Genomic DNA, 16,183 nt, shown 5'->3' on the forward strand with positions numbered 1-16,183 from the left:
TTGATATTCAACTTGATGCGTTTATATTTATTTGATTTAATTTTTGATCCAGTGTATTATATTCTTGTTAGTGAGCACTTTGGATAAATGTAATGCAAGTTCTTTATATTTTTTGCAAAATGATTTTCTCATATCCTTTGCGGAGAAAAGCAAACTTTGACTATATTCATTCAACTTTGTCTTTGAGCTTTGTTTAAACTTGCTCGTCGCAGTCCTCGTTCGTTTCTCATTTATTTAATGCGACTTTTAATTTGAGTTTTCGTTTCGTTTCGCTTTGCCTTGTTTACTTTTGGCTGGAAAAACTGTGGAGGAAAACCGCACGCTTGCGCGCTGCTGTTGCAACTGTGCCTCGAATTTTCGCGCCACTTGAGTTTTGTGTGTGTTCGGGGCCGCGCAGTTTTCACGGAGAGGCCGGTTTGTTGTTGCCTCGCTTTTCGCTTTTCGCTTTTCCCATTCCTTTGCCAGCCAAAAAGACTTGGCCAAGTCTGGCGTATTGCTGTTGCATTTTCCATATTTTTTCTCCTCCTTTTTTGTGGATTTTTTTGTGTGTGGGGCATAATAAGCTGCTGATTAAATTTGCAACGCTCAGAAGGAAGTCGAATTCGGAATTTATTCGGGGAAATTCATTTGCATTCCAAATCTGTGGGGATAAATGGAAATTAGTAGTGTAGCACTGCTTAACATTATTTTACCTGTACATGTGGTGAAATGTTTTATATAAATAAAATATTACAATTCTCAATATTTATCATTTAGGTAGCTTTTAATTTTGTATTGATATTCATCAGAGCATTCCTTTTTCGACTTTTTAAAATGGAAAACCCCACCACTCACTTGATATTTGTCTTTTAGCTGGCTGCATTTCGAGCTGCTTTTTTGGCCATGGCTTTGGCCAAGGCGTTAGCCAACTTTTGACCATCAACATTTGCACAATATCTGCTGTTGCTGTGCTGATGACAACAAAATGTGCAAGTTTTCCTCTCATCTGTGTGCATTTTTCTTCATTTTTTACGAGGGCTTCGTGTGCGTGCGACTGGGGATAAAACTGAGCTCACTGCCGTCATGGTTGTATAATTAATTATACCCGTTACTCGTAGAGTAAAAGGGTATACTAGATTCGTTGAAAAGTATGTAACAGGCAGAAGGAAGCGTTTCCGACCATATAAAGTATATATATTCTTGATCAGGACCAATAGCCGAGTCGATATGACCATGTCCGTCTGTCCGTCTGTCCGTCTGTCCGTCTGTCCGTCTGTCTGTCCGTCCGTATGAACGCTGTGATCTCAGGAACTACAAAAGCTAGAAAGTTGAGATTAAGCATACAGACTCCAGAGACATAGAAGCAGCGCAAGTTTGTCGATTCATGTTGCCACGCCCACTCTAACGCCCACAAACCGCCCAAAACTGCCACGCCCACACTTTTGAAAAATGTTTTGATATTTTTTCATTTTTGTATTAGTCTTCTAAATTTCTATCGATTTGCCAAAAAACTTTCTGCCACGCCCACTATAACGCCCACAAACCGCCCAAAGCTGCTACGCCCACACTTTTGAAAAATGTTTTGATATTTTTTCATTTTTGTATTAGTCTTGTAAATTTCTACCGATCTGCCAAAAAACTTTCTGCCACGCCCACTATAACGCCTACAAACCGCCAAAAACTGTGTTTAAGACTCTCCTTCTCCCTTCCACTAGCTGAGTAACGGGTATCAGATAGTCGGGGAACTCGACTATAGCGTTCTCTCTTGTTTATTAATGGCAACAAGTGAAATGCACTGCCACGCATTTCCTATAAGGCTTGGCCCAGCTTGATTATGTGATTTATAGGAAGAACTTATCTTCCTTGGCCTGCCAAGGGGGGCGTACTGTGGGGGGTGTGCTAACCCCTGGGAAAGTTCAACTGCAGCTATTATGCAACAGGCAACCGCGAGTCACGCACGCGCTGCCGCAAATGAAGTAGCTGACAAATTATCTTTATTTTATTTCATTTTATTTTATCTTATTGCAGCCCATGGTGGGACTTTAAAGCGGCTTCGAGTGCCGAGGTCGTACTATCTGCTGGAGTGCATCCAAACCTGGGCCAGATGCTCCGCTGATTGGGGATTGTGGATTGGGGATTTTCGGCTATGATTGGTGGTTACCACGAGAAAGAGAGAGAGAGAGAGAGGAGGCGGCTCTTGGCACTTTCACATTTGTTTTGGCTGGTGTTGAAATTGAGTTATTAGAGGAGAGCCATGTAAGCGGCCAGGGGCGTATACTTAATATTTAAGTCAGGGAGGGGTAAAAGTACTGATAGCATTTTGTCTCAATTGCAAACTGCTCAAAGCTTTACCACATATATGGCTTAATCATATGGCTTAAAACCTAACTTATGAATGCATAGTTTTTATCAGTATTATTAAATCTTCTCTTATTCATCAGCAGAGCTTTCGTCATCACTTTCCTAACCCCTCCCTGACAACGATTAAGTCTACAACTCTGGCACGTTCCTCGGGCAATGTGCCAACCTCCTACCGAAAGCCACATAATTGCTGTAATCGCGGTGGAGATTTGCAATCTCGTAATAAATTCAGACACCGAAGATGCGCCAGAAGTTGGAGGAGCCCCTCCCTCTGGCCGGAAACCCCCATGTGGCCACCAGATGCGTCGCCAGTTGCAGCTGCAATAGGCGGAAATCTCACACAGAAAGTTGCATTGCGGATGCAGTCATCGCCATCGTTGCCGTCGCCGTCGTCGTCGTCGTCGTCGTCTCCCGGCACCATCTCCATCTCGATTTCGATTTCGATCTCCTCCTGACTTTGGCTGCATTTGTGCGGAAGTTTAACCAACTAACAAAGTGACTTCGAGCCCGAATCAGGGGCAACAATTGCTGGCCAAACGTGTGGATCTGTTGACGCTTCCAGCCGCTCATCCCGGTCAACTGGTTGATCCAATCGAGGCATCGATGTTCCAGTTTTGACAATGGCCATGCCCGCCACTTAATTGCCATTAAATTGTTTCGCTTAAAACTTGGACAGTTGGTCATTTGGTTTTGAGGAAATGACTGCAGCGCTGGTGATCGGATTGCATCGAACATTTTAATTGACTCGCTGCCAGCTTCCTTCATTCGCCAGATCAGGATCTTCCTGCTCCCTGCTGGTCTCCCTGCCGCTGCCTTAATTGTCCGACACTTCCCGTTTTCGTGGTTTTGCTTCCCATCAGCCCATCCTCCTCGTCCTCGTCCTCCTCCTCCTGCTCCAGTCACCGCCATCTATCCTGGCCATACCATACTACCATGCCAGACCAAACCGACTAGACCAGGCTGAAATCTAATTACGCCATCGCAGCCAGAAAGCCAACGAGCGCAGCAAATTGACAACACAATAAACAGGAGGCCAAAGGGGGAATGGAAATGGGACTGGGAGTTCCGAGTGGGATGGCTAGTGGGTTGCAAGTTGGAAGTTGGGGGAGTGCAGTTGGGGCAACTCGGAGGTTTCGGGTGTCACACATGTGCGACAGTTTCTGATTTATGAACACAATTTCCACTTTGACAATGAGCGAGTTCTCCAACTCTCTAGCACTTCGCCGATAGCTCCACAGAGACAAAAAAGATATAACAGAGGTGCATTAACTTCGAAATTATAAATTTAAGGAGTTGGTAGAAAAAATTAGCTATTACGATCACCTTGACTTGCCACATTTGTATTTAAATACATTTTAAAAAGGTATGCAATTGTAAGAGGTATAAAATATTAAATGAAATCCATTTAGGAAATGAACAAAGTAATATTTCAGTCCTGATAGGACTATTTTCAATACTCGAGCCTAGTTTCTCCCAGTGCAGCTTCCAAGCAGATGAGCCGCTGCCCCTTCTTCCCGAGCTGAACTCATGTCCGGACTAAAACTGGGCTCCTGTTTAGGGAAGCTGCTATCTGGGAGCGACAATTCCTACCGAAACTGTTAGTTTATGAGCGGGAATGCCAGTCAAGAGCCCCACATCCACGTTGGTCTAGGTGAATTATGTTAATTGAGATTCGGTGGCTGATAGTCCGAGCAGGAGCTGCAGCTGTGTCCCGCCTCGATTGAGCTGCCTTTAAGACATTGACCACCAGGCCAAGACTGGCCGTATTTCAGGGCTTATCTGGGCTGAAGTGCACATAAAAATCGAGAAGCAGTCGGACGCAGATAAGAAGGCCAGAAAGAGTTGTCCTGGCAAATGCAAAATGGGTGGATGGATAATGGGCAAAGGGTAATGGGTAATGGGAAATTGGTAATCTGTGGACTTGGTTCGATTGGGCCAGGCCCAAATGCATAAATTCTGGCAGTCGAAAGATTTCTTTATTGCCGAAACTAAATGGTTGGAGCTAAGGGCTTTCGTTAAATACGGAAAGTAAAACCCAAATAACTACGGTGAATTTTATTTGTATTTCGCCCATTTTCCTGTTAATGACTCTGTTCGGAGCATTTTCAGGGGTTTTCAATCAAAACCCAAATGGAGATGAGCTGGAAGACGAGAGTCGAGAGACCAAATACGACCCGTACGAAGTCAACTGAAAACTCATTTAAGGCTCCATTTCACAATGTGAAAATGGGGAAATCGGGGAAATGGGAAGGAGAAGAAAGGGGGCTTTTTCTATCCATGACAATGTCGGAGAATGGAGAATCGTTTGAACATTGCCTCTTCGAGACAATTTGCCACTTTAATTGCCGCAATTTTTTGCCCATTTTTAAGTCAAATTCACTCGACTTGGCTTGCAACCGTCCACTCCTCTTGCCGCACTCTGTTGTTATCGTTGTTGTTATTGCTCTTGTGGTCGAAGTTGGCCAAAAGGGTGTCATTTGTGTGAGTGTGTTTATGTGTGCCTGTATGTGTGTCTGTATGTGTGTGTGTGTGTTGGCCTCATGTGTCGTGCCATTATTGTCTGTGTCCTCCGGTTCGCACTAAAATGCTTGGTAATTGCAAACAATTTGATATTAAGTACGATTTCTAATTGTTCGAATGATTGCTTTTCAGAAATCACAGGCACAAAACGAAAACTAAGAGATTTTATTGGAAATATTTAACAACAATTCATGGTTTAATGGGCCAAAATTGTCACTTGCTTGTTAGGTTCATTAATAACTTTATTTATTCCTCGAGCGAAGTCCACTACATGGCCAAATCCTCTCCATGTTGGCTGAAAATTAATTAGCCAATGGCCAAATGATAAATATAGAGTGGCCCCGTGGCTAATCAAATGCGGATACAATAAACCAAAATCACTCAGTGGCCACTGACCATATAATTAATTAAACTTTTATCATCACTAGCCACTGGGCTAGAATGGAACCCAGTTGAGCTGGGCCATTTAATTTGCTTTAATGGCAAATCCTTGTTCCATGCGACGGGGATTCAGGAGGCGGTCCAAGAACTAGAAGCCGAATCCGAATCCGGGGACTCCGAAATCTTTTAATGCCGCACACAAAATGGCAGCCGCAAAACGACAAAACTAAAATATCACTCATACGCCACCGACCCCTCCACCCCTCCCCTTTTTTGGCCTGGCCCAAAGCAGATTTATGCGCGTGCTGCATTCCATCTCCATCTCCATCTCCATCGCCCAGAGAGATGTCCTTCGCCCGGCTCCTAATCTAAATCTGCATGTCAACTCGAAGACCGCATAAATCACAAAATAATCCCAAAGTAAAATACCGAATCCAAATGGCCAGCTGCCTTCGTCCCGCCCCCTTTGCTATCGGATGTGGGCGTGGTTGGGCGCCGGAGGGCGTGGCAAGTGTTTTGGGCTCACATTAACTTCAATTGTCTTTTGTCTGCGACCACGCCCACAATTTGGCCGGGGTTCTTGTAAATTTGCCTCGACAACTCGGGGGAATGAGCCTCGAAATGTGATTTTGGCTTCTATTTGTGGGTGCTGGTACTTTGCACATGGCTTTTCAGACCTCATACCTAGATTCATTGCAATCGGCGGTGAATGGTAATCCAAGTGAATCACATGCAATTTTATTTAAAATTGTTAAATCGCCGCTTCCGACTCCCACCATCGATGTGGTAAAACATGGTGGGATATACTCTGTTTGGGTGCAAGAAATTCCCGACTGTTGTGGATGGAAAGATAATATTATTTGTAAGGTTTCTGGACCTGGACCTTTTTATTTTTTTGTGTAAATCTTATACCTGTAAAAAGCCATATTCGTTTATTTTAGAATACACGCAATTTGCGCTAGACCTTTTTCATTATCGTTAGGTGAGCAAATTAAGTGGATTTTTACCCAAAGCCCAACTAGTAAGTCTAGTGGCTTTTAGACTTTACATTAAATGCTATTATTAATTATATTATTATTATAATTATAATTATATTATATACATATTAATTTATATTAGCAAAACTTTGTTTATAAATATTATAATAATTTTTAAGTAAAGGTTCCCCACAATTAAAATGTTCCTAAATTATATATTAAGTTATAAAATGCATAAGTAATCTTTTTTAATATATGCTTTGATCGTATCATCAATCATCTTTCCATATAAGCTTTATTAAAAAGTCTCTGTTGTTTAGAGGGGAATATATATTTGCTAGGTTATTTTAAGATTGCTTCCCCAAAACATAGTGTATTTAACTGTGCACAATGTCGCAATTTGTCATTAGTTAACAGGAGTGGGAACGGTTCGCAGTGATTTTCTTTATCGTTTGCGGTCCTCGGGCATTGTACAATGTGCCGTCTGTCGCCTGGGTGGGATTTTGGTTCTGGCTTTGGACTTTGGGCTTTGGGCTCGGAGTTGGAACTGAATCTGAATCTGAGTCTGGATCTGGGCTAGGATCTGGGACGAACCCAAACAAACGGCCAATGCAGCTAATGCTGATTTCATTTGTTGTGCTCTCTGCTGGCAGGGTGGCAAATATTGTAAATGAGACTGCGACAAAATCATCAGACAAAGGCGGCAATGGAACAAAGCCCTGTGCTCCCTACACACGAATAAATATCCGTATATATATGTATGTATTGTAAAAAGCTGTTAACGAGAGACCCAGAAAAGGGGGCACAAAAAAAGGTATACGGCCTGAAAAACAAAGGGTCCCACAAAAAGACAAAAAGAGACAGCAAGGGAATGGGGGGGCTGGGTGATAGCCCCCTTTCAGCCTCAATTGAAATAATTAAGTGTCAAAATGGCGCCCACTCACATGGAGTGGGGGCCGGGAATTGGGCGGAAATGGAAATGATTTTTCGTGAAAAGTGCTTGGCAGGAGTAAAGCCGGGCTTTTCTTTGCACCAACGCTATTTGGCGACGTAAAGTGTAAACAGTTTAAAGCAATTGCTGTCCCGGAGTGAAGCAGAAGCTGGAGCTGAAGCTGAAGCTGAAGTTCTTGCCGGGATTAGGGGAGCACTGCACTTGACACGCCCGACTTGAGAAGGGTCGTTAAATACTTAACTATTGCGTGAGTCGTTTGGGGTTTTCGGTGCACAAAGAAGATTATTCTGGTAATGAGAATCCAGATAATGCCATCCGAAGAAGTTGCGGAGTTGGGGGAAATTAAGTTAGGATTTAAGTCGCAGAGAAATCGTAAAGTGAATTAGTGGCAGTGATGCTGCTTTTGAGTTTGCCGCACAAATGGGTTCTACTAGCAGTGCTGAATGTAAATGTATTGAATTTAGGGGATATCTAGGACACTCACGGAAAATCGATTGCTTACAAGGAACATTTTACTTTTAATTAATAGATTAGTTTTTAAACAATTTAGGAAGCTTTTCACAGTTTCTTTCTCGTTTTAATATCTTCCCAGCACTTTGCTGTGGCGTCTTCACTGTGCGTGAGCACAATTATTCAATATCTCCTCTGAAGAGCGTCTTTGGCCGAGATTTCGCAATCTAAATAATTTGCCACAAGCAAACAAGCACTCCACTCTTATGGTACAAAATAAACACTTGGACATAGCCCCCTCTTGCCTCTGTCGAACACGAAAACTTTGCCAATATACTGACAGCAGTTCCAGTTGCCAGTTTGCCGTTTGCAGTTTGCAGTTCACAGTTTGCAGTTTTCAGCTTTCAGCTTTCAGCTTTCGGTGGGGAACGCCGTTCCCGGAAACTAATACCGCTCCCTGGCTCCCTGGACCCAAACAACCTGTGCTGACCGCACGCATGCTAAAAGTGTGGTCGTACCACCACCATCAATAGGTGGAGTGTTGGTGGTGTTGGTTGGTGGTGCTCCGGTGACTTTGTGGCCCGCAAAAAGTTCCGGGCCGGAGTGGAGCGGAGCGGAGTTTGTTGTTGTCGGCCGTTGTTTTTGACAGAAAATTGCTGGAAAACCTGTGCGGAGAATCTCCTGCTGCGAGCCAAGAAGCCAACAAGCCAAGAAACCAAGGAAGCAGAAGCAGAATCAGAAGCAGAAGCTGAAGCTGAAGCAGAACCACTTCTCTGGGCCGCAACGCAGTTATGCAATCACAAAGTTGCTGCCATCGTCTTTGCCACTGATTGAAATTCCTCGGCCAGCTTTACGTTGGTCGCCTATAATCATTTTCAGCATCATCCCGGCAAAAGGGGATCACAACTTGAACCAGGATAGTTTGCAGCCCAGCTCTGATTATTATTATTATTATCAAAATCAGAAGCTCCGCCTGCATCCCAGCTGGATGTCCGTCATCTGCAACCAATATTGTCAGTGGCCAGATATTTATCTTGGGCTTCATATTATACCCTTAAGGTGTATACACATATTAGGTTTTATTTATTTACCCATATGTATATCTCTCTTACGGATATCGGAATATTTCTGAAACTATTCATTAGGCTTGGAGTTTTTTTCAAGATTTCCCTTTACAGCATTAGGCGCATATGTTTGCAAGGGTATTTAGGTTTCTGCTTTCTTTAAAAACCCATAAACCTTGCCCTAATTATTGTTGTTGCTGCCAATACAATAAAGTCTGCTGCTCCTGAGCTTTCTGCCACAGACTTGCCAATATTTTGCTTCTGCATTTATATCAGCATTGCAATTGAGGTTTTTGATTAGTTTTTACTTCCTCATTGCAATGGGGAGCCATTGATTGCGTATTCTTATTGTTGCCGAGCTGGGAACTGGCTCGGAATGAAATCTTCTCCCTTTTAATATCTTGGGGATGTGCGGTATACCCTTTAATGGGATTGGGGTGAAAAAGGCAATGATAATAATAAGCAGGGCAACGCATGGGGGCACTCGTTAGTAGGTATTCAGTGCATATGGCAAAGTAAACTTTTCAATTAAATTTAATGGAAAAATAAAAGAAAATTTAACATAAAAACTTAATATTTTAACATTTTTTTTTTTGTTTCACATACAGCAAATCCGTACATACACTTTGTAAAAATTACTGTAATCTTACAAAATTTTTACATGTGACGTAGTTTTATGCGTTGAATACTTTTGGGCTTAATATTTTTTAACACCTCTGGGGATCTGTTAACAAATCTATGTTTATTTGCCGAACTGTCTAATGTAACAAAGCCCTATTTGATTTCCCATTTCTGTTCTGGCCATTGTTCTGGATCCGCCACAACTTCTCGCTTTTCCTCAGACAGTTGAAGATATTCCCTGTTTAGTTTTGCCAATGCCAAAAAGTTATGACTGCTTGGCTTGTAAGTATACGTGCTGGCAACTTGCTCATTTTTCTGATTGAATAGATTTTCAGCTGGTTCCCTGTTTGTTTGCGGTTGTCGCCTGGTAAGTGCTGGATTCTACTTTCTTTTTGTTGGCCTGCCATTGGCACGTTGAAATCCCCGTCTAGACGAAGTGGGGGCGCAAATATTTGCCAGTCCTTAGCCTGCACCTATTTGCTGTTTTTAAGGGGATTGATTTGCCAACCGCAGGTATTTCCGCCCATTAGCGGGTTAAGCGACATGGAAACTAACCCTTGTCAAGCGAAGAATGCGTTTATAACCAGGGTCTTAGCATAAGGGTTAGGGCAATTTTTCCTTTGGTAGTTGATAGGGCAAATTAACCAAGTGGTTTTAGAAAAAGTAAATATAGCAGTGAAACCATTTGTTTTCGGCGATTCCCATGCACTTCTCAGTGCAATTCCAATGTCATTCATTCGTTCCTGTGGTTTTTTTCCACAGATCCGCCAGAGTTTCCTCAAATGCACCCCCTTTATCTCGACTTATCTTTGTGTGCTTTTGACACTTTTGCGTTCATTTTTGTGTGACAAGTTTTCTGTGGTTCAGTGGGGCCACTTTACGGCATGTCAGCTTCATCTGCACCACCCGCTACCCCCACTACCCCCACTACCACGGCTCCACAAATTTTTTTTTATGGGGGCCAAGGGGCGGCGGCCTATTTCACACTTTTATAGAAAATTTTGGCCAATTGTCTGGCGACGTTTTCCTGTTTTTTTTTTCTTGTCTGTTCAGCTCGCTTCGGGTTTCCCCGCGCTTTGCGGAAGTTTGCGCAATTTCCAAAGCGGAAATGCAATTTTCGGTTCAGCTGCATTTGTCTCGCAGTGCCACGCCCCCTGCCCGCGGTCCGCCGCCAACTTGGGCGGCTTGCCAACACATCGTATATCAAATGCAGAGCTGGCAGCCCCTGACAATGACATGCAGCGAGCAAACGTTCAGCCATACCCGAAAGCCCGACAAGGCCGACAAGGCCGACAGCTTTTTGGGGACAGTCGAGAAGGGTGGTGGTGCAAGTGGGTGGTGGCAGATCACCCAATAGGTGGGGTCTTCGAAGGCCACCAAAAAATAAAAAAGAATTGGGCAAACTCCTGAAAATACTCGATTTTGGCCGCTGTTGTAGCGTGTGTCACGCCTTTTGTGGCCAGAACGGAGAATATATTTCACACGCTTTTTGCTCGTTTTGCGCCAAAGCTCTTTGTGCCGAAAGTACTTTTATTTATTTGCATATAAATTATTCAATTGTTCCCTGGCTTATCTTTCTTGTCGGCTGGCTTCGTTTTCGTTCTGTGACCCAAACCTCTTCCCCGCAGCGGGGAGTCTATCAAAGAATGCATTTGCAATTGCATTCGCAATTGATTTTTGATATCTGTGATATCTGTGGGCGTGGCACTGAACAATTTTTGATTTACGATACTGAATTTGGCTCAAGTTGGCCAGAACGTGCAATTGGCAGTGCAATTGGCATGGTTTAAAGTGAGTTCGATTTGTTGTGGGTTAATTTGCACTTAGGAATTTTGCTGAGCGCACTTATTTAGGATTTATGTGGTTGCGTTTTAAATAAATAATTTTGTATATCTACATTATGCTTTAGGTTTCGATAGGAGAACATAATTATGATCTATTTTCCTAGCTTAAGTTCTAAGCACATTTATACTTTTAAATGGAATTGAGTTTGCAACCAATTGAAATATCAACCATGATCATGATCTACCCAATACAGTTTCAGTGGGTTCTGGCTGCTTGAACTTCCGATTGCCTATCGAGTTTTGGTTTCCGTTTCCGTTTGACACGTGTGCTAAACTGTTTGTCGGCACGCCCATTCCCGTCGCCCCCCCAAATGTCAAATGTCAACTGCAGCCTCGCAGTTCGCAATTCGCAGTTCGCAGTTCGCAGTTAGCAAAAAAACGTGCTCTTCGACTGGCAGTGCAAACATTTGCAAGACTATTATTTTTCGCATTCGGAAAACACGCTTCAATAACATTCAAAACTCGAGACGTGCGAGGCCTTGGCTTGTCACCGTAGAATACTCGTATCTCCTAATATCTGCTGGGCGCTACATGTGTTGTAAATTTATGAGCTGTCATATAAATCTTTGCACTTGGGCACCCTTATGCGAAACGTGTGTGCCCCGAATTGGAGGGGCGTGGCGCCTGCTTGGGGGCTGATAAGAAATGGGAAATTCTGGAGGAACCCTTTTACGCTCATAAATGGGGGCATTTTTCATTTGCATGCACGTTACTTAAGGAAATTCATAATTTTTATGCCAGGCCTAGGCCCTTCTAATTGGGTACAGTCTCGTCAGCAACCTAATGCCAGGGTTGTCACTCTCATTTGTTTAATTAATATTGCCCCAAGCTAAGCACTTGCTTGCCGACTGACACATGTGCACTTTTCTTTGGGATGTCGGGCTTGTCAGCAATTTGCAAAGTGCTGCGTGGTCTGAGATTTTTCCCCTTCACAAATCCAAGAAGTCTCACATTAAAATAAAAGATAAATTGAACATACATAGGTATATGTGTAGCTTATATTTAGTTGAGCAGTTGCATAGATACCTTGAATATTTTGCTTATGTTTTATAAAGTTAATATACATTTATTAAATGCTTGGCTTTAAATACATTATATAAATAGACAATATTTACTATAGCATTATATTTTGGCACGCTTTTTCTCCGCTCTCCCTACTTTAACTTCGATTGCAGTTTCACTGCGACTCCGATGGCTCGGCCTGCTTGAGGGGATTCCCCTTGTCGTCGATCTCCATGGACGGCACCAAAGGGGGCTTGAATCCGTACTCCAGCTGAAGATTGCGCCCGAAGTCGGGACTGCGTTTCAGGGAGTGCCCGTTGCGCCATCGCTGGAACTCATCGAACTCGCTGGTCAGCGGGGAATCTCCCACGACGGAGCTGCCAGATGTCGTCGCTGGAACGGGGCCAATGTAGGACTTAACCATTTGGGCGGGAGCCGAGGCCGCGGCGGTGGCCAAATCGACGGGCAGGGTATTGTAGATGTAGCGGGATCCCTGCAACCAAGGCGAGCCCTGCGGTGGCGGTGGGGGTCGTAGGTCGAATTTCATGTCAGACAAGCTGAAGGTGGCGACCTTGGGCGCCTCTCCCCTCACGGGTTTCACCGGCTGCTTGACGGCCGCCACCGGCTTGCTCAACTTGACCGCTTTGGGGGATTGGGGAATGGGGCTTTTGGCGGTGAGCTGTGGCAGCAACTTCTTTAGCATGCGGGTGTAGTAGTTCTGCAGCACCTTCGGTGGAATGTGGGCAACAGAGTGGGACCAGGGCGTCAGGGAATTGGGATGGGTGTAGTGGGGAAATGACAGGGAGGAGTGGCCCGGCGGCATGGGCATGTGAATGGCCACGGGCACGTGGATCGGAATTGCCATCGGGCGGTCTACGAACTTCTCCACAATCTTCTCCACATGCACTGGCTTCTCCACAATGCGCTCCACCTCCACGGGCACATGCTTCTCGACGATCTTCTCCACCACCCGCTCCACGGGATATGGAACGGGATGCTCGACAATGGTCTCCACTGGATAGGGTCGATCCACGTAGTGCTCCACGTGGACAGGCACGGGCACAGGTTGTGGAACGGCATAGGGAATGGGTATGTGCTTCTCCACCACCTGATGATCGTGGTCTTCATGTTTCTCCACGTGATATGGTTGCAGGTGGGAGTGATCATGATGCTCCAGGTGATCTTGATGCAAGGAAGGCTCATGCTCTAGCTGATGCTCATGATGGACTATGTGATGATCTTGATGAATCTGGTGTTGCTCTGGTTGAGTATAAACTGGACCTGGGTGAACAGTTTGTTCATTAGGTCCTGGAGCTGCCTTTCCGGCATGATCTGCATCCAAGTGGATGGAGGCGTGTGAGATGGCCACCTCCTGGGGCGAACTGTCGTACTCCACGTGAATGGGATTTTTGGCCAGAGATGCATAACTCTTGGACGGATCAGGTGCCTGGGACAGGTGATTCTGCAGATATGGCTGGGGGTAAATGGTCTCGTGCTGTTCCACCAGTCTTCCATCCTTCTCCGTGATCAGCTTGTTGTGGATGTTGACGGACTTCTGAACCTCCACAAAGGTGTATGGACTGGACTTCTTTGGAACTGGAGCTGGAGCCGGGGCCGGAGCATGTTGGATATTGTGCTGCGAGGGTTCGGCATGAGCCTCCGCCACGTAGTTATGGGGAGAGGGGTGATTCACCGTGATCTGGACTCCTGGCTCTAGTGGCGCATGTGCAATGGATGGGGCCGGCGAGGCATGGGGTGGACTGGGAGTGTTCAAGGTCACAAACACCAGACTATTTGGGGTGGCGGGAACGGGCGTTGGACCTGCATAGCCAGAATATTGGTGGACTTCCGGCGAGGGCGAGGATATGGCCTTGGTGTGCAGCAACTCCGACTGCTGCTGCGGCTGTGGTTGCCCCTGCTCTTGTGGAATCACCTGGCTGAGCTCCTGTTGGTAGGTCAACTGGGCAGCAGGCTTCACAAATTGGCCGGCGTAGTCTCCTTCCGTCGGCGTCCGTGGACTCGGTCGCTGCGGAGGATTCTGCACCTCGTAGTGGAAACTGCCCTTCGGAAGGGGCCCGTCACCACTGCCCGAGACAATGGGATTGAAGCTCTTGAGGAATTGCCGTGAGGGTGCCTCTTGACTTGGATGGTGCTGCTGGAACCTCTGCTCACTGTGCGCCTGGAAGTGATCCAAGGCCTGCTGCGGAGCCTGCGACTGGGGCTCCTTGTGTGCCTGGGAAAAGGGGTAATATGCTTATAATCATTTGGGGTTCACCAATGCAATCCTACCTTTGCCTCTGCCTGCTGAGGTTTGCCCAGTGGTCCGTCGTGCACAATGTGCACATTGATCTCCTGATCCTGGCCGGGACCCTTTTGGTTGGCGTAGCTCTCGATGGCATTGAACGTTGGAGCTGGCACTCGCTGCTGGTAGGCCTCCCTGCCCACGTGGCGAGTCTCCGCTATCTGGTTATCATTGATCTCCTGTCCCTCTTCCAGTTCCGCATCGTGTTCGCCCAAGATGACAATTGGAGAACTTTCTGCCGCCACCAGAGTCTCGTTGTCGTCGCCCTCCGGTTGGAGTAGCACACTGGGCAGCACTGGAGCCGCCACTGCAGCTCGATTGATCCTGAGCAGCTCATCTCGGGAAATGTGGTTACTGCCGTCTCGGAAGCCCGGATCCCTAATCTGCTCCACCACGATCTCCGTGTGTCCTGGTCCCAATTCCCGGCGGTATTCCTTCGTCACGGTGGTCTGGTAACTGTAGTAGGTGGCATTCGGGGCTGGTGGCTCCGTTTGCTTTTCAGTGCTGGCCGCCTCCGTGGTGCTGATCACATCCACCACTGTGGGGCGCACCACCGCCTTATTCGTGGTCGTGGATGTGGTGGTGGACGACTCTGTGTTGCCACTAAATCGGAAAATGTCCGAGAATCCCTTGGGGAATAGATTGGACAGCACCTCGTTGACGGTTTCCGTTCGCGAGCGGGTGACTGTTTGCTCAATGGGTCTTTGTCGACGTGCCACTTCCACGGGCAGCTCATCGTTGATATCAAACTGGATGTAGCCATGTCCATTGGTGGGACTGTCCGAATCTTTGGGAGGCAGAACAGTGGGCAGAAAGCCTGGAACACTGGAAGCAGGGAGAAGAGATGAGCCTTACAATAAATGTTTATTAACTTTAAAACAAAACTATTTATTTTTAATTATGTTTAAAAAAAAACAGGTTAGCTTATGTATCTTTTATGTTTATGTTTATGCATTGAGGTGCAGAGGGTAATAAGATTAACTTCCATTGAAAGGTTTACTCAACTGGCACTCAAATTTTCCCTTTAAGCTAAGCCCACATATATTTTCTCTTCCATTGTTAACTTACCCCACGAACTCCGTTTCAGTTTCCAGTTCTATAGTCGGGACAACCCGTTCCCGTTTCAGTTCCCTCTCCAGATTTACATCCAGATCCTCCTGCACTTTGTCGGCCAAGTTTGGACCTTCGATGACCTCGCGGATGAGTTGTCCGGCTGGCTGCTTATTAAGCTGTCAAAAGCGACGCTCATTGCCTGTCAAAATCTTTCACTAAACTCGGACTTACCTCCTTGCCGCTGCTGTCACTCAGGGCTTCAGTGCCCGCTGCCTCCGCCGTGAAATTCTGGGGGAGATCGGCTGCGGCTGTTGCTGAGGATGGGGGTGTTGATGAGGATGTGGGGATGGGGGGCTCATCCGAGAGGACTGGCTGGACGATGATGCCCACGAGACAGCAGAGCGTGGCTGCCGCCGTTAGCAGATGTCGTTGGTGGCGGTGGGGCCACATGGAGCTATTACGGAAATGGCCAAAAGCAGAAAGAGTTAGCTGGAAGTTGTTGGGCTTTTTGGCGTGCGAATAGTGGTAGTGGTGGTGGTGGTGGTGTGAATAACCCCGGTGACCACGACAAATTCCAAGCGACAAATGGAGGAGTCGTCAAGCCTGTTTGGGCCCGTTGCAAAGGCCATCCAATAGCCTCCACTAGCCTCCACGGCACTCCACTTGAAACCAAGCCA

The 16,183-nt window shown here is 45.9% G+C and overlaps 1 protein-coding gene across 1 annotated transcript; it reads right to left on the reverse strand.

The window, feature by feature from the left end:
* Window positions 1-12,326: 12,326 nt before the first annotated feature.
* On the reverse strand, window positions 12,327-15,956 carry LOC120446013. The gene is made up of 4 exons (XM_039626766.1): window positions 15,738-15,956; window positions 15,522-15,682; window positions 14,441-15,278; window positions 12,327-14,384 (listed from the first exon to the last, which is right to left on the reverse strand). The coding sequence occupies exons 1-4, from the start codon at window positions 15,954-15,956 to the stop codon at window positions 12,327-12,329; spliced, it is 3,276 nt and encodes a 1,091-aa protein (XP_039482700.1).
* Between the last annotated feature and the right edge of the window lie 227 nt (window positions 15,957-16,183).

Source organism: Drosophila santomea, chromosome 2R, assembly GCF_016746245.2.
Source record: "Drosophila santomea strain STO CAGO 1482 chromosome 2R, Prin_Dsan_1.1, whole genome shotgun sequence".
In the NCBI taxonomy this organism is placed as follows: Eukaryota; Metazoa; Arthropoda; class Insecta; order Diptera; family Drosophilidae; genus Drosophila; species Drosophila santomea.